Here is a 19786-nt window from a genome sequence, read left to right as displayed (position 1 = left end):
GATGGCTTTGTTGTCAGAATATTTGCCACAAGTACTGAACCTGTGCTACAACAAGAATTACAACTTAAACTGGCCAGAAAATGTCTACATGCCTGTGGTATCTCACTATTTGATCTGGAAAAGGACTTGCATATTATAAGTAAGATAGCCAAATAAGCCTTTCTCCCATATTTAAATTTTCATATTTTTTATTCTTTTGAAAACTAATTGTCTTTTGAGCAGTATATTTTTTGTTTTGAGCAGTAATATTTTGGCAGTTACTTTGCTGTTACCACAAAGCTACTTACGAATTAATATCTAAAAGTGACTAGAAAATATAGCCTTTAAACAGTGTGTTATATGAACACCATTTTAAGGAAGTAACTATTAATTTTCTATTTTCATTTTGAATAGAGCAAATGAAAAGAAACTTAATTTACTAAGAATTATAGATTTTTATGTTTTATCTTTATTCAGTTACTTAAAATTTTCAAAACTTATATTGTAAATATTACTACATTAATAAACATAGTTCTCTCATTGAAACCTTTGATCGTTATTTGAACAGATTTTCAACATAGCCATAGAATGATCTCATAGATTGTGAAAATGGTAATTGGCCTAACAAACTGATTAATAATCTTTCATTTGGATACAGAAATAGAGACACAGTATTTCTCGGTCTACTACTGTGCTCTTACAGTGTCATAGTAGTACTTAGGATTCTTAGTTCTGGGCACTTGGGTGGCTCAGTGGTTGAGCATCTGCCTTTGGCTCAGGTTGTGATCCCAGGGTTCTGGGATCGAGTCCCACATCAGGCTCTCTATAGGGAGCCTGCTTCTCCCTCTGTATTGTCTCTGTCTCTCTGTGTGTGTCTCTCATGAATATAAATAAAATCTTTAAAAACAGACACAAAGGGATCTTTGTTCCCACAAGGCTCTCAATTTTGGGTTGTCATGCTCTTCCAGGTTTAATGGGGCCATTTTTACTTGTGGGATTCTTTGCATGAATCCACCTTTTTTGACTATTATCTCATTAAATTGAATAAACTTCGCATGAGTGATTTACTTTGCATATTTTATTTAATTATTTAGTGTTTTTGTAATTCTTCATAGAAAAGTATGGAGTTGAAATTACAGTTTTTTTTTTAAATTTAAATACCCATAAACTAATTAGGAGTTTGTATAATTAGTCATAAAATATGTCATATATAATTATTTACTCATAGTTTCACAATTTGAAAATGTGCATCAGGGTCTTTATGTGCACAAATATGTATTCAAATTGATGGAGTAGCTACATGAGATGTTCTTCTGTAGAAAAACATGGAATAAAGAATTTGATATACCTTAATTCTAATATCTGCATGATGTTGTTCAAGCTTAAATGAATCTGTGTCTGGACTAACTTCACCAAGCTTCATATTTCTTCATTTGTAAACCAGGCAGTATGGTTGTGAGTATCCAATAGGATAAAGTTCATGGTACTCTGTAATGCCTGATACCTAATAATGCTCAATGAATAAAAATTCATTCATTCATTCATTCAAGGAATATTGCTAACATCGTTTAAACATTTTTTTATGTTTAAAAAATTAATTTGGTGCTAGTTTGAAACAAATTAAAAAATTTCTGGTAATTTTATTTTTCTTTGAAGGTAGTGTATCTGTTGTTGTTAATTTGTTTTAAAAAGTCCAGTGTATGACATTTTGTCATCTTGTATTTTCTTTTATTTTTATTATTATTTTTTGTTTTTTCTTTTAATTGAAGTATAGTTGACACACAATGCTATATTAGTTTCAGATGTGCAAAATAGTGATTTAACAAGTATTGTTACCCTTATTTTTGAAAGGTTTAATTGACTTTTTAATTACTAAAAATAGTGCAAAATTATGATTTATATTACTCATATTAACGATATAGTAGTATTTATTAGTTTTCTTTATCAGGTACAGGATTTGATGAGGAGTCAGCAGTTCTTGGTGCAGGACGAGAGTTTGCACTAATGAAAACATCAAGTGGAAAGGTAAATTACTTTTTGGGATTAAAAATAAACATATTGTTCTTTACAAGATACTCAATTGGTATAATCAGTTGATTAGTTTACATGGTTCATGTCTTGAAACATAGTATTTTAAAATTTTGATTTTAAATTATTTTTTAATATGGTGAAATTTTATATTGAAATAGTACAAAAGAAAATTGTGACATATGACTGTAAAACTTTATGAAATGTTAGCATTTTTATAAATGCTCATTTTACTTATGGAGCACCTAGCAATTTTTTGAGTTAGAATGAACTCACATTTTGAGTTCATTGATGAGCACATATTTATTGCAGTAGGAGTAATTATAATTAAGTCACAGATTGTAGAGGTCAATCTATAGAAATAGAAGCCTCTTTTTTATCTTGGATATGAGTATAAAATAAGGTAATTAAGAGAATTTTGAAAATTAAAATTATTAGACAGTTATGGTATATTTGTATGTAGTGTTTTTTACATAGGGAAAAAAGTTGAGAATTTTATCATGTTTCTACTATTGTGAGATTATATTTGTGAAGCATATTTATTCATATCTATTCAGGAGACTTATAATGCAAGATTATAGATATCCTGCATAGATATGAAAAAGCTATTAAGAACTGGATCTTTAGGAAAAATATGTATATTTTTCTCCTGCAGATCTCACAGAAGTTGAATAGTATAAAAACAGTTTGGTTTTTTGTTATTTTTGTTTTTCAGTAAGATATGAAGTTTTTTTTTTTTTTTCCTCTCATGTGAAACCTGGTACACTATTCTAAAAGGAACTATAATTCTCTCTCTCTCTCTTTTTTTATATACATATATATATATATATGTACACACATATATATATACACACACAAGATATATTATACTGGCAAGTACCAGAGTCTTGGAATCAAGCAAGGTGGTCCTTCAGCAGGAAAATGGGTTGAGCTACCAATTACAAAGTCTCCAAAGATTGTACACTTTTCAGTTGGACACGATGGCTCTCATGCCCTTTTAGTTGCAGAAGATGGAAGCATATTCTTTACAGGATCTGCTAGTAAAGGAGAAGATGGAGAGTCAAGTAAGTTGACTAATCAACTGGACATTGAATAAAAATATTGTAGAATTTACTAACATGAGGTATATCAATTTCAGTAGCACTAATCTGGAATGCCTAAGTGGCTCAGCGGTTGAGCATCAGGGCCTTTGATTCAGGGCCTGATCTTGGATTTGTGGGATTGGGTCCTGCATCAGGTTCTCTGCTTCCTCTGCCTGTGTCTCTGCCTCTCTGTCTGTGCCTCTCATGAATGAATGAATGAATAAATAAATAAAATAAAGCACTAACCTTGCCAGATTAATACAGGATTTTAAATTGAGGCATATCCAGTTAATGGTGTTCTATTATACATTAAAAAACTAAGTGCTGATTTCTTTCTAGAGTTCATCTTCATGAATAAAAATTTGTGATGCTTTATGGATATACTGCTATTCATCTGTTTTGTTTAGTGGTGTTATTTTAAAAAACTTATTATGTTATTTTAGGTAACTCAAAATTTTATAAGGAATATATATTTCAAAATGAAGTAAGCCTGAATATAACCTGTGTAATAGTGTTAGTTATGTGTCACTATTCTTCTTATTATTTGTCTGTAATGAAATCATTCTTAAGCAGTGATAACATAAACAATTTTGTCTCTGATCTTTCCTATAGTTTTGTCCAGTTTTTCTCAGTGTCATTTTTCTGTTTTTGTAATTTCTCACATACTTTATACATTTTAGAACCATGGAGTAGAATATTAGGAGGATTAGGTTTGTAGTCAACATCTAATGTAGAAGTCTGTGTAAATAAAAGTTACCTAGAAAAAAATCCCCATAAAGTCTATTGCCATATCTGAGAAACTTCAGCACAGCCAGTTTTTCCTTCCAGCATTTGGTGGATATTGTTCTTTCTTTCAGCACCAGATAGTGTATTTACTGTATACATGTATGTGGATCATATTAAATGGAAAAAATATAATGGTATTTTTAAATTCTAGAATTGTGCCCAGCACAGCAATATGGTTTTACTCTGAAAGGCATCAGGAACTGGGATTGACTGAAGGAACAGAACATTGATATTTCCCATCTTTTGCTCATTTCAGGGATTTAGTTTTTAAGAGCAAAGGCTACTTGAATCATTATCCACATTTAAATTTATTTACTCTTTCTCCATATATGTTCCTTTCCTTACACGATTTCATTGACTGGGTGGACCTGCTTAAATATGTGTTGAATGAATGAGGAACTAATTTCACTTTCTAGAATAAGAATACATGTGAGGTAGCGTTTGAAAGAAAATTATATATATAATAATGGAATGGTGTTAATAATGTAAATAGCTGATCTAGAGGTTGGGCTCTCCAGAAGTGAGAAGTTTGGTAGAAAATTGGTATTTCTTATTGGAAATTTCAGTGTGTAACAAAGAAAAGAATCTGATAGTGATAGCCTAAGTATTAATTAACCAGATAAAGCTTGCAGGTGACTTATTTTAGTTGACATGTTGGAAGGCCCAGGGCTTTGTGAAAATAAATAATGTATATCATAAATGCATATATTTTTTCCTTGGGCTTTTTATACAAGCCTTTACTTTTATTTATACATAGATGCCTTATTTTTATTTGTTTTGTTTGTTTTTCTTTTTAAGCTAAGAGCAGACGGCAATCAAAACCCTATAAACCTAAAAAGATAATTAAGATGGAAGGAAAGATTGTGGTGTATACAGCCTGCAACAATGGAAGTAGTTCTGTTATTTCTAAAGATGGAGAACTATACATGTTTGGGAAAGATGCCATTTACTCTGACAGCTCAAGTAAGTTCAACTTAAACACATTTCACTTTTATGCAAAGAAAGTCCAATACTAGACATATATTGGAAAGATATGTCTAGAAAATTAATAGTTGTAGCATGCTTTCTCTGTATCTTTCACATTTTTTTTCCAAATACAACATTTTGTGATTCCTTCCTGTCTTACTGCTAGGAACAGTGTCATAGTTTCACGCAAAGCTAATCACAGAGCTTGGCTAGTGCAGTTCTACCTTAAGTATTACTTTGTCTGGAAGGCTTTCCCTAGACTCATTCAGATGCTCATGTGACATGTTGTTGGTAGTACCCTGGGGAAATGGTTTTCATAGCATAACTGACTTATAATTGATGAATTATTTATCTCCCCCACTAGATAGGGAAGGACACACTCTCTCTCTCACTCTTATTTACTATTGTATCCCCAGTTCCCAGCACAGTGTCTTATATATGGTAGGGTCTTAAGAATTACTTGTTGGGGCACCTGGGTGGCTCAGGGGTTGAGCGTCTGCCTTTGGCTCAGATCTTGATCCCAGAGTCCTGGGATTAAGTCCCACAACGGGCTCACCATTGGGAGCCTGTTTCTTCCTTTCCCTATCTCTGCCTGTGTGTGTGTCTCATGAATGAATGAATGAAATCTTTAAAAAAAAAATACTAAAAAAGAATTACTCATTAAGCAACTGAGTGACTAATAAACCAAAAGTCTAATGAGTGGATATGGAGGATAGGACTAGCCAAAAAAAAAAAAGATTTTATATTTATAAGGTCTAATCTCAAACTGGTTATTTTTGGTTACTAGATTTTCTTTCTAGCACTTAAGAAATGAGTATCATTGTGACAGCCCACTTGGTAGGACTTTATATTTGGTAAATATATAAAGCCTGCGAATTTTTTTGTGAAAAGGAAAACCAACGAAATTTCTGATTGGAAGTTTAAGTAATTGTCTCATTGCTGGGGAAATGACGTATGTTGAACATTTCTAGCAATTATTATTATTATTATTTTTAAAATATTTATTCATGAGAGACACAGAGAGAGAAAGAGGGCGGGGCGGGGTGGGAAGAGGGAGAAGCAGACTCCATGCAGGGAGCCCGATGTGGGACTCGATTCCGGGTCCCCAGGATCAGGCCCTAGGCTGAAGGCAGCGCTAAACCACTGAGCCACCCGGGCTGCCCTAGCAATTAATTATTAAGTTGAACTGTACTCAGGTGGTATGTGAGTTGGCTTAATGTGGTAATATTTAGATCCTCAGTTGGCCTCAACTGTCAGAGTCAATCAAAATTTGGGAATGGGTAGATGCCTGAGTGGCTCAGCGGTTGAGCATCTGCCTTCAGCTCAGGGCGTGATCTTGGAGTCCCAGGATCGTGTCCCACGTCAGGCTTCCTGCATGGAGCCTGCTTCACCCTCTGTCTGTGTCTCTGCCTCTCTCTCTCTGTGTCTCTCCTGAATAAATAAATAAAAATCTTTAAAAAAAAATTGGGGAATGGGCTCATGTTTAGTTTAAAAATAACATTCAGTATAGCTGTTGCTTGCTAAGATCCCAGTGGCTAGTGTTGAAGAAAACTTGTGCATATTTTATTCAGTATATATTTATTGAGAACTGACAGTGTATTACAAGTTGGTGAACAGGCAGACATGGTCCCTCTCTTTTTGAGGATCTGAGAGACAATTGGGCATTTAAACAGCTTAAAAATTAGAGAAGTGTGGTTTAATAGTTATGGATATAGACCCAGATCCTGCCACTGCCACTTTTTAGTTGGCTAATAACTGGCTCAAATTCTTTATTCAGAGATTACTTTCATTTCTTTTTTTTCCCCCCATCTTCAAAAGGGAGCTCGTGACAGTATCTGCTTCATATGGTTGTAAGATTATAGGAGATAATGCCTTTGAAATGCTTAACTGAGAGCCTGGGCCCTGAAAGGGTTTAAGATATGCCAATTAGTACAATTAATAATAATAAATAATATTGCGGGGATCCTTGGGTGGCTTAGCGGTTTAGCGCCTGCCTTCGGCCCAGGGTGTGATGCTGGAGCCCGGGGATCAAGTCCCACATCGGGCTCCCTGCATGGAGCCTGCTTCTCCCTCTGCTTGTGTCTCTGCCACTCTCTCTCTCTCTGTGTCTCTCATTAATAATAAATAAAATCTTAAAGAAACTTAAAAATATATTGCTAAATATACATACCTTTTTCAAATATGCTAAATACTAAAAATGGGAGTTTTTGAGCTAAAAAGACCAAAGTAATATAGGATGGAAGAGAAGGTCACCTTAGGAAAGTAATAATCTGAGAAAATAATGTAGAATAGTTTTCCCAAAGTATGAAACAAGAATTATGTTATTTGTAATTTATTTTTTTTAAAGATTATTTATTTATTCATGAGAGACATAGAGAAAGAAGCAGTGACACAGGCAGAGGGAGAAGCAGGCTCCATGCAGGGAGCCCGATGTGGGACTCGATCCTGGGTCTCCAGGATCATGCCCTGGGCCGAAGGCAGGTTCTAAATCGCTGGGCCACCGGGGCTGCCCCTGTTATTTGTAATTTAAATAAAACAAATACTTTAGTTTTTTAAGAAAGTCTTTATTTTAGTATTTATTGGAAATATTCAACAATTTTTTATTTTTACTGTTACTACTTGATAAGATTAATGCTTTGGTCAATATAAAATTGATGCAAAATATTAAGATTATATGAGTGGGACTTGAATATGGCAAATATAAGGAAAGTAGTATGTGTCTTAAGTGGTTAAACTAGTTAGCTATTGGATTATGGAAGAAAGCACTGTAGGTTAAAAAGGATTGAAAAATGCTGCTTTAGAACATCTCACAGTTTCTGCAGAAACAATGTGATTTCAGTATACTCTGGCAAGTATTTTAGTGTTTTTCAATCCTTCTTATTTTTATATTTTCATTAACATATAGTGTATTATTAGTTTCAGAGGTAGAGTTCAGTCATTGATCAATCTTCAGAATACCCACTGCTCATTACATTAAGTGCTCTCCTTCAGTTCTTTTTAAGGCAAGTCAAAGCAAGTAAAGTACATGATGTATAGGCTCCTTTGTGCTTGGACTAGGAAAGTTTGAGAGTTAGTGACCCTTCTGAGAATTGTTGAGAGTATTGACATTTAGAACAAACATTCAGGAGAAGCAAGCTTTAGCTAATGGCCACAGTAAAAATTTGTCTCAAGTCTGGATGATAATGTTTTAAGATTTTAGAGTTCATTACAAACTTACAAAAATAATTTGCTGATACCCTGCCAGTCTTTTGGCCACTTATTTCTCATTTAGGTGGGTTATTTTATCCCAGAAATAAAAAGTTCTGCATTGAGGTGGTCCTTTTACAATCCTGATGATTTACTAGACTCAGAAAGGTTTGTTGTTGTTGTTTCTTACCAAATTTGTATCTTTCCTATAGGTTTGGTAACAGACTTGAAAGGCCATTTTGTAACTCAGGTAGCTATGGGCAAAGCTCATACTTGTGTTTTAATGAAGAATGGAGAAGTTTGGACATTTGGTGTAAATAATAAAGGACAGTGTGGACGAGACACTGGTGCCATGAACCAAGGGGGGAAAGGTAGGTGTTGGACATGTGGATATTAAATTTTGTGCCATCTTTTCATTAGTTTTTTAGAACAATATTGGTGATGAATCTTACTCTTTTCAAAACAAGTGGCTCTTTAATTTCATACTAAAACCAATGAATTTATTTATTTGACATTATATCACTGACACAATTGAATATACTTCAGACTTTTAATTTTTAAGCAAGTGAACTTGAGTATTTTTCTTTCTTTTCTTTATTTTAAACTTTATTTAAGTAATCTCTATACCCAACAAGGGGCTCAAACTCATCACCTCAAGATGCAGATTCACATACAATCTACAGATGCAGATTCCCTACATAGCCAGCTAGGCACCCCAACTTTTAAAAATTTTACATAAAATCTAATAACACCTTTTTTTTTTTTTTTTCACCTTTTTGATTTAGCATTTTGAATGACAAAATTATTCTGGAAAAGTGCATTTTTGAAATTCTTCATTATTAATTCCTTTTACACCACACATTTTCAGTTTTAACCATTTTTGGCAGCAGCCTATCTGGGAGATATATCTTGTTTAATAGCACAAGCTACCTATAATTTAATCAGTTCCCCAACAACTAAAAATGGTTGTTGAGAATACTTGACCCTTTACCAAGAGCTAAATTATAGATGCACCTTACTTACCATATGCTTTGCCCTACACTTAGGCTGTTGACAGAAAGAGGGGTTTATCCTTTGTCATGTTTGTGATTTTTGGTTTGGGTTTTGGTAATAGTTTATGTCTACTTCATTCTTGCTCTCAGTTTTTATTTCTGCTGCTATTAGTGTTATCCTATACCCTTCCTTTCAACTGCTGGTTTTCTGTGTGGGCTAAAGAATAGGGAATAGGTATTATTAAGTGTTGAACTGTGTTTAAAATACAGAAAAGTTGGGATCCCTGGGTGGCTCAGCGGGCTAGTGCCTGCCTTCGGCCCAGGGTGTGATCTCGGAGTCCCGGGATCAAGTCCCACGTCGGGCTCTCTGCATGGAGCCTGCTTCTCCCTCTGCCTGTGTCTCTGCCTCTCTCTCAGTGTCTCTCATGAATAAATAAGTAAAATCTTAAAAAAAAAAATACAGAGAAGTTTTGGGTTGCCTGGCTGGCTTGGTCAGTTAAGCATCGACTCTTAATTTTGGTTCAGGTCATGGCCTCAGGGTCCTAAAATCAAGCCCTACATTGGACTCCATGCTCAATGTGGAGTCTGCTTGAGATTTTTCTCTCCTTCTTCCTCTCTCTCTCTACCCCCAAATACTTTAGTTTTTAAAAGAGCAGGTCTGTTAGAGCACATTGTTTTTAAAAAACAAAGAACAAAAGAAAGGAAAGAAATGAATTACTCCAAAAATGGAAAAATTTGGAGTTAAAGTAGTGAACCATAGTTTTGGGTAATACCTACTAGAAAAAAAGGAGAGAAGCAGTTTAATTTTCTATATATAATATAAATATATACTCATGTTTCATAAAAGTTTTGAACTAAACAAAATAGTTTCCTTATTATTCTAAAAACTTTTATGAAAATTTGTCATACATTTACATCTATGTTCTAGATTATTACTGTAAATTTTGTAATAACCAAAACAATTGTTAAAAGATGTTTTACTTAATAAAAAAAACACACCTACTCTCCTAGTAAGTAATGAATTAGAAAGCAGACTAGTAGTGTAAGACATATAATGAATATAGATTATATAAAGAACAGAAAGGCATTTTTTATTTTAAAGTTGTTTTAATAAAAAAGAAAAAAATAAAGTTGTTTTAAAAAAACAAGGAAAGTACAGAAAATAAGATTATAATATGGAAAAAATTGTTTATCACATGCCTTATTTTTCAGTAAAAAAATTATAGATAAGATTCCAGTGTCCTCTATTCTCCTTCCAAGGCTTATTATTTATACTCCCTCTCTCTCGCCAATCACAATCACAACTTTGATTCTTAGTCATGTTTCTGTATTTTTACTGGTTCCTATATATTTTACATGTAAAATATGTTACATACTCACATTTTATAATAAAAATAAGATACTTCAGAAGTGCTAATCTATATCTTTCTGCAAAATAGGTGTTTTTTTTTCATCTCACCATTGTGCTTGAAATATGTCAATATAAATCTAAAGGATTCATGTTAACTGCTATGTAATAAATCATACTAATATACCATTGTTTATCCATTCTCCTGCTGATAGATGAGTTTATTTCTAATTTTTCACTTTCACTATTATCAATAATTTGAAAACCTCCTTTATCCATATTTCCTGGCAGACATGTGTGAGACTTTCTCTAATATAATTTCTGATGTTGTAGATTTCAGCTTTGCTAGTTTTTTCTTAGAGGAGGTTGTATCAGTTTATAGTCTTTGATTTTCCATATCACTCCAAGAGGTAGTATCAATACTCTTATTTTTATCAGTTTGATGGCTATGACATTGTAGTTCATTGTAATTTTTTATTGCCTTATTAAAGTAAAACATACTTATGGCCAAATACAGATAGCATAAATGTAGATCTTGGTGAATATTCAGAAGCTGAACACATTCCTATCGGCACCTTGATCAAGAAATAGTATATTACCAGCACCCCAGGAAGCCCTCTGTATGTTCCTCTCCAGTTACTACCTACCTCTAAAGTTAACACTATAAATTAATTTTGCATGTTTTTGTACTTTATATGAAAAGAGTCACGTGAACTCTTTCATGTCTTGTTTTATGAGATTCATTTATATTGTTACTAATATTTATAGATTATTCACACTCGTTGTGTGGTAATCAGTTGTATGAATATCCCACAGTTTTGGAACCTTTTTAAGTATTATGGACATTTGGTTGGTTTTTAGTTTGGGTTATTATAAATAGAGTTGCTATGAACATTTTTAGTGAATGTTGGTGAAAATTTCTATGATTTCCTTTGGGGCATGTAACTAGGAGTTCAGAATAGCTAGGTCCCTCATTTTTCTTTTAATTTGCATTCCCTGATTATTAGTAATATGTTAGATCATTTCTTCAAACTTATTTTTCTCATTTTATTGATTTGTAGCAATTTTTGTTATGTTGTATGTGTTCCACATATCTTTGACTACCTATGGCTTATCTTTTACATTTATTGTTTCATTTGTATGTATGTAATTTCTGAATTTTGGTGACAAGTTTTTCATTATTTTTTTTTTTATAAATTTTTGCTGATTGCTAGTAGTAGGAGGATGTTCTAGAGCAGAGGGACTAATGGCTTAGAACATGGTTGCGGTGGTGTGTAGAATGACAGTGTTGGCAGTGAGGATGGAAATGAGGGACTAAAATCAGCAAAAGTTAAAAGTGATTGGCAGAAAGTAACAAGAGAGAAAACTTATTTGTGGTTCCTAAATTAAATTTTATACATTCCTTTGTATATTCGCTTGGATTAATATATGTTATATAATTTTGTCAGTTTTTTAGACACAGGAGTAATCTTACATAAAAGTTATAAATTGATCTGTCAAATAGGTTTTGGAGTTGAAAATATGGCAACAGCAATGGATGAAGACCTGGAAGAAGAACTAGATGAAAAAGATGAGAAGTCTATGATGTGCCCTCCAGGCATGCATAAGTGGAAGCTGGAACAGTGCATGGTGTGTACTGTCTGTGGAGACTGTACAGGTTATGGAGCCAGTTGTGTCAGTAGTGGGCGTCCAGACAGAGTCCCTGGAGGGTAAGAAAATGATTAATACTGAAGAAATAAAATATTGGTAGAAAGTATGCACAACACATTTCTTTTCAAGATTGTTCCAGAGTGTATATTCTACTTTGTTGTTTCTTGAGGGCATATTGGCATATATATGTAATTCTAGTAATTGTTTCCTGTTATAATAGTTTCTAGTTTAGTGTCATTTTTATTTAAGTTGCTTTTCTTTCATTTGATTTATTTAAAGCATTATTTAAAAACAAGTCATAAGTTTCTTCAAGGCTTAGGGCTATGCCTTAATTTGTATTCTTTTCTTAAGACTAATGCCAAATATCCATTTTTGTTGAACATGAATCTTTTCCCAATGGAATTATCAAATGTCATAATATACTTGATTAAGGACATGATTTTCTTTTAAATTTATGTTCACAATTTTAGGTGTTCTAGGAACTATCACTTCTAAAGCTGCATTATACTAGTTTATATTTATCCTTTGTTATTCTTGTGGACTCCCCCCTCCCCCATAATAGAGCTCCATTATAATTATTTTAAAGTTTATATGTGAATTTGGCAGAATCAGAATACAGATTTTCCTCAGAATGTTGGGGAGAATTTTATACTTAGCCTAACATATGAAAATAAATTATTAACAGGCTGTTTCTTTTAGGCTATCAAAATAGTATGATTTTTTAACAATAAGTTTTCTCTAAACTTAAGCAGTTGGTAAATATCACAAATGAATTTCTGAATTCTCTGATCCTTCCTAACATTAATTATTTTTCTTTATGTTTTTTTTCCCCAGAGATCTACTATCAGTTTCCAATAATTATTTATAACCTAAACCTATAGACTTAAATGGACAGTATACTAACCAAATACAATGATTTCTTTAGTAATGAGGCAAAAATAAATAAATGAATAAAATTAACAGAAGACTATATGCCAGGACACAATGCAGTATTAAAAAATGACTTCAATTATTACAGAATTGTGGCTGTGTATCTTAAAATAAATTTAGAGTGCCACATTATCTCTGAAGCACTGCATTTGGACAATGCAGTAGGGCATATTAGTTTATCAATTTTTACTCTTGAAGTCAGTAATGCTCTAAATTGTCAACAGTTGCTTCCATTTTAAGCCCAGGAGTTTCACAGGGCACCTAGCTATGTCTTTCAAAACTGCTGCGAGGTAGATCCTTTTCTCTTGTATCACCACAAGACTGGATAACCAGGCACAGTGAAACTGTGTAAAGGTTTTCAGTTCTGATCCAACAAATAACATTAAAGCTGCGACTTCTAAATCTATGAAATAGGTGACTAAGAAGTTTGTTGTTCACTGACCCTGTAGGCAACTTCTGGGAGTGTTCTTGTCTTCTTTATGTTGTAATCAAATGTCATAAACTTAGTTCACAACTGATAAGAAAGAGCAAAGAAGAGAAAAAGGACCGGTTAATCAGACATAGTGGAAGAAGAGAATGAGAGATGATGACATATAAAGGAGGGAGAGAAAAGGAGATATATCTTATGAAGCTGGCAAGCTGAGCTCACTTAATGATGGCTGTGCACACCTTCCTTAAAGTTAGCTGGTGGAGAACAGTATTTGGTAACTGACTAACCCATCTAGACCATTTAATAGTAATCTGCTGGTGCTTTACTAATTGTGATGACTTTTAAAATATTTGTTAATAGTGGTTTTGAGGATGGCAGAATCCATTTGTATTTTCTGTGGGAATATACCAATTATACCTATGAGGAATTTAATAAACTCTTATTTTTAATATTCCATCTATTCATACCTATTCAGGTCTTTAAAATTGGCACATCCTGATCTGAAGGAGAGATTTCATTGCTGACTTATATAACTTAATTTCAGAAATGCTGAAAAGATTATCAAAAAGAGTTTTTTAAGGAAAGAGTAGAAGAATTTCAGTTAAATTTTTTTTTTTTTTTTTTTTTTAAAGAATCTGTGGCTGTGGTTCCGGAGAATCTGGCTGTGCCGTGTGTGGGTGTTGCAAGGCTTGTGCAAGAGAGTTGGATGGTCAGGAGGCAAGACAAAGAGGAATTCTTGATGCAGTGAAGGAAATGATACCTTTAGATCTTCTGCTAGGTAATGTGATGGGTTGGACTATACATCTTGCCTTCAGTTCAGTAATTTATATTAGTATGTGTGTTAAAAAATTAATAGTTGACTATGCCATACTGCTTATATGGTAACTGACAGTATGTCACTAATTAAGGGATAAGGCTCGTTTTCTCATTTGCTGAGATTCTTCAACTAAAAATAATTTGTGTTTTCATCAGTGTTTTGTTATCTTTGACTTTCTTGAATTTTAAATTTCATATAGTTCTCTCATATCTATTATTGTATCTATCTTTATATGTCTTTTTTGTGTTTCTTTGTGGGTTTTTTTTGGTCAATCATCTAGCTGTCCCAGTACCTGGGGTTAACATTGAAGAACACCTTCAGTTACGACAAGAAGAAAAACGACAGCGTGTAATCAGGAGACACAGATTAGAGGAAGGAAGAGGTAAGATGTAGCTGCAGAGAAAAAGTATATGAAAATCCATATTCTTACCCTATACTGAGACCACTAAAAGTTTACAGAATAGGCTGACTTGGTAAGACATTGCAGCTAAAATTAATGACATTATAGTAACATGTGAAAATATTCAGGGTATTTACAGTTGTGATAATAACATAGATTTAATACAGTAGGGTATTTATAGAGTAAGTCAAGCATATTAGGAATTTTGCCATCTGCCAACCATCAAAAGCTATTAACAATGGCAACTTTTTAAAAAATGTATATGAATTCCAAGAATTGGTCTTTCACCTAGATTTTGGACTTATGGTTGTTATTTAACCAATAAACAACAGAGTAGTTTAATATAATATTTTAATTTCTGTTTTCTTAGTCATCTGTGATGATTATCATTTGAACTTGATCCCAGCATTCTTCTTCCAACCCAGTGCATAATTATGTTTTTATATGTCTTCTTCTTTTTTTTTTTTTTTTTTTTTTTCTGAAAAAGCTTATTCTGGTTATGTACAAGAAGGGTAAGTTGGAGAGCTTTGGTCAGGTTTTAATTGCAAAGATAGGTATATTGTTTGTTTTTTCCTTGTTGTTTATGACCATTTCTCAGCCTGAAAATACATTTTACTGTGGTTATAGTAAATAGTTTAATACCATTTTACTGTGGTTTTAGTAAATAGTTTAATATATATTCAGTAGCAAAGATAAATATAAGTATTATTAAAGTTGTTCTTGCCCAATAGAATCTTTTCTTTGTAGGATTAAGACAGATGGTTACAGAAATTTGTGATTTTATTCCTTTGTTAGGCAAAATCTTGATTGGAAATATTTACTGATACTGTGTACTTTAAATGCTTATTAGAAATGACATGAAATTTGATACATGAAATAAAATCTATTATACATTTAACTACCATTATAAATTTTTTCTAGGCACTTTTTTTTTAACAAATAGAATAAATCACAAAATATATAGCAGACATGGTAAATTCTATTTTCATTAAACTTAAGTTGTGAAACATGCTTGGAACTTGAAGATTGTTCTTTTTAGGATCTGATAAAACAACCTGATTAATTGATACAGGAATGGTTGCTGTTAGTTTGGCTGTATGTACATAAAATCATTACCTTTAAAAGTGATATTTTAATGAGCATGTAGATATTTACATTAAATATGGGGGAAATTGCATATTAAATGTTTTGTAGAAAATAGGGTAAAATTTAAGTTTTAAGCCTTTATAATATAAAGTAATTGACAATTTCGTTTGTTAATAATATGATTTGTTTAAGGGTAATTTATCAGTGCATCATTTTACTACCTGTTTTATCTTTTTTGGGGGAAGTATTGGGTTGAATCAAATGAATTGACCCCCCAAAAACAGCAATTTCTAATGTTTCAACCAAAGTATAGCAAATCCTTATGATGACATGTAATTACTTCCTCTGTGTGTTGTGTTAGTTTTTTTTATCCCTCTGTAAAAAAGCTTTTCTTCTCTAGTTGTAGTATATTTCTGTATATCAGAAGTAAAAGAACATTGATTATTCATTAGTTCAGCAAGTTTTGTGATTGCAAAATATTCTTTTGCCATTTATTTTAAAATGTGTCATAGACCTTAAAAACATTAACCTTTCAAAGGTTTAAAAAACTCCATTATTTAAATGTTTACAGAAATTATTTTACGGTATCTGATTTTATAAACACAGACTTATGTTGTAAGCAGTTGGTATATATTTTCTGATAAGTCCATTTCATCCATTGTCCTCAGTATATAGAAAGGCTTCTTCAGGGTATTGGTGCACAAAAATTTTGTCTTATCTTTATTTTTTGGCTGAGCTCTTTCTTACACATACCATCCTTTTTCATTTGTTAAAACACAATATGTACTAATGGGTTAGGATCTTCATTATGGACCTTATTTATGGCATTCGTTACCTTACATGGTATTGAAATTTGTGCATATTAGAACCATGTCTTTGCTTTGCACAGTTGCCATGGTTACAATGGAATTATGCAGTGAGATATATTACAATATGCATGTGTTTCATTTAATATAGTACAATGCAAAAGAAAGCATATTTGTACATTTTATTTTGTAAAAATTCTTTTAAATAAGAATTTTAAAGAATTTTAACTGTGTATCCATTTTTAAAAAGACTGCAGATTCTTATTCAGTGACTTTAGGAAATTCTTACACCATATTAAATAATCAAGAAACAGTATGGTGATATGATACTCTTATGATACTATCTTTATATTCTTTTCCAGCACTCCATTACCAGCAATTTTATAAGAAAACAAATTTTTTAAGAAAATAAATTTTTATAAGGAAACAAAATAAAATATATACAGAGATATCTCTATACTTGCATAGGAAATAACTAGAAAGGTAAATACAAAAATGTTAGTAGTGATTTTTTTTCTTAAAAGTGACTTTATAGGTGATTTTTGTTCTTTACAATTTGTTTTCTAAATAATCTCCAGTGTGTGTATTATTTTATAAACAAAATAAGAGTTATGTTTTAAAACTTCAGTCATTTTTTCCTAAAAAAATAGAGACTAGTTCTAAGGCATTTATACTTTACCTTTGCTTTTTAAAAAATATTTTTATTTTATTTATTTATTTTTAAAGATTTTATTATTCATGTGACAGAGAGAGAGAGAGAGAGAGAGACAGGCTGAGGGAGAAGCAGGCTCCATGCAGGAGCCTGATGTGGGACTCAATCCCGGGTCTCCAGGATCACGCCATAGGCTGAAGGTGGCACTAAACTGCTGAGCCACTCGGGCTGCCCTATTTATTTATTTTTTTAAAGATCTTTAAATTTATTCATGAGAGAAACAGAAAGAGGCAGAGACATAGGCAGAGGGAGAAGCAGGCTCCATTCAGGGAACCCCATGTGGGACTCGATCCCAGTACTCCAGGATCACGCCCTGAGCCAAAGGCAGATGCACCCAACTGCTGAGCCACCCAGGTGTCTCAAAAATATTTTTATTTTAATTGGATGGAGGAATGCCTTTCAAGTACAGTGCTTTTCATTATGTTAGGACAGTGGTTCTCAAAGTGGTCTCAAAGGGACCAGCATTGCTGAGCACTTGTTACAGTATCCTATTCTCAGGTCCCACCCACCTCAGACCCACTGTATGAAACATTCAGGGAGCAGAGCCCAGCAAACTATGTTTGAACAAGCCAAAGGTAATTCTGTTGGTGCTAAAGTGTGAGAACTGCTGTTCCAGGGTAGTGATGTTCAGTCGGTTCCATGGACCTTCTATATCAGAATACCTGGCCTGAGTCCGAATTTCTGCATTCTGCTAAAGAGCTAGAGAGAATTGTTTGTCTTGTTTTGTCTTGTTAACATGGAAGACAAAACAAAATAAAATAAATTTTTAGTATTCTAACTGCATCACATACTTGTATTTTTTTTCCTTAGTCTCTTCTTGGTACTTTTTAGATACTAACAGTTTAGTGTAAGTTAGTAATTATATTCATTAGTAATGGGCTTTTACCTGTGTTGAAATTGCAGAACTTTAGGATTAGATTATATTAAATTATTTTACTTGATTAACCTGTCTCCTCCTACTATTTATCAAGTTTGTGTTCTTTCAAAGTTGATCAGAATTTTAGCACCTAGTTCTTGTATTAAAGCTTTGCTCAGCCTCAGGCCTACTGGTAAAATTTAGCTGCTGCTGTTTATGACACAGTCTTATATAATGGAATGTGCTATTGAAACCTGAAAGAGCAATGTTATTACTTCATTTTTATTAATTTGGAATTTAGTCTTACATTTTTAATATGAATTTTTAGATGTTTTTCTTAAGTGTATATTCTCAGGTACCAATATATTACTCGTTTACATATTTTATTTCAGTGACAATTGTGATAAATTTTAGCTTTATAGGTCATACAGGATTGATTAATATTTAAATTCTTTGAGTCTTATATTAACTATTAACTTTATAGGTGAAGTGCTTGTTCAGTGGAATTTTTAAGTGGAACTCTCTTAACTCATCAGAAGAACTATAGAGTGATTATATCAGTGATCTTTATATTCCTTCTCATTGCCCTCTTGTAAGGAAAACCAAGTTCAAATAATGTTTGAGGCTACATTTCCTTCTTTCTTTTCCCCTAAGTGTCGTCAAACTTTCATTATTGGGAGTTATATAGGAGGTGAGCTTATGTTCTGGCTTCCCTGGGAAGTCTCATTTTATGCTGACTGTTTAGGCAATCTCACTCTCAGTAGTTTCACTTGGATAACAGTTTCTGTGGTTAGCAAAGCTCTATGGCATGGCAGTTCAGAGCATAGGTTCTGAAATTAGGCTTTGGTTCAGATCCTGGCCTCTTCACTTTTACTGGGGATGTATGACCATGGAATTTAACCATTCTGAACATCCCTTTCCTTACTTTTAAATAAAGGATTACAACTGTGCATACCTGAGTAGGGATGTTAATGAGGATTAAATGATATGCATGAAAATGCCTGACATAGACTAAGCCCTAATTTATGTATTTGATAATGAAGAATATGATAATGTTAATGATGATGCTGGTAGTAGTGGGCTATTTATTTAGTACATTTCTGTTCTCTTTCAGTTTGATTCTTTTCATCCCTGGCTTTGACTTGATTGCTTTTCTCACATTGGGATGCTGATCACAAAACTTAATTTTTAACAAAGAACCCCACAGCTTCTATAGAATAAGACATTCCATTTCAATAGGGGAAAAAATCAGTTTCTTACAGTTACAAGTTAGAATGTAAAAACAAATCTATTATAGTCTCTAATTTCAAACTAATTGAGTTGGGGTTGCTATTGATTTTTAAGCTTCTAAAACTATTATGTTTTCCAGTATTAGCTTTCAATATAACATGGAAGTCCTTTTCTAATTAAAATATATAAAACATTTAGAAAACATAGGAATAAGTCAGAAAAAAGAATCAGTATAATTATTCATCCAAAGATAACCACTGGTAGAATTTTGGTGTACTTTCTTCTAATTATTTTTATGTGTATTTTTTGTTGAGCTGTCTTATTTCATACAATGATATATATTGGTTCCTGTTTTTTTTTCCCTTAATATTAGAAAATTTGGGGGCTTTATAGCAATGCTATTTTAAAGTAATACAGGAATTTAAGTCAGAGGTTTTTCACAAACCTATCCTTTAATTTCTTTTATTATTTTCTCTTTATTTTCTAATCATGTTTTATACAT

At 32.6% G+C, this 19786-nt stretch overlaps 1 protein-coding gene across 12 annotated transcripts in view; it reads left to right on the top strand.

Annotated features, from left to right (window-relative positions):
• Positions 1–19786, top strand: part of MYCBP2 (MYC binding protein 2) — a 258986-nt gene that overhangs the window by 60293 nt on the left and 178907 nt on the right. For all 12 annotated transcript variants that reach the window (XM_038569798.1, XM_038569796.1, XM_038569801.1 and 9 more), the window contains exons 10-17: positions 1–139; positions 1928–2004; positions 2867–3071; positions 4674–4838; positions 8240–8398; positions 11872–12076; positions 14010–14155; positions 14475–14576. In XM_038569798.1, the coding sequence (XP_038425726.1) occupies positions 1–139; positions 1928–2004; positions 2867–3071; positions 4674–4838; positions 8240–8398; positions 11872–12076; positions 14010–14155; positions 14475–14576 (1198 nt within the window). The remainder of the gene's footprint in view (positions 140–1927; positions 2005–2866; positions 3072–4673; positions 4839–8239; positions 8399–11871; positions 12077–14009; positions 14156–14474; positions 14577–19786) is intronic.

Source organism: Canis lupus, chromosome 22 (genome assembly GCF_011100685.1).
Source record: "Canis lupus familiaris isolate Mischka breed German Shepherd chromosome 22, alternate assembly UU_Cfam_GSD_1.0, whole genome shotgun sequence".
NCBI lineage: Eukaryota > Metazoa > Chordata > Mammalia > Carnivora > Canidae > Canis > Canis lupus.
The sequence above is the reverse complement of the archived record's forward strand: the minus strand, read 5'-3'. Positions and strand labels throughout refer to the sequence as shown.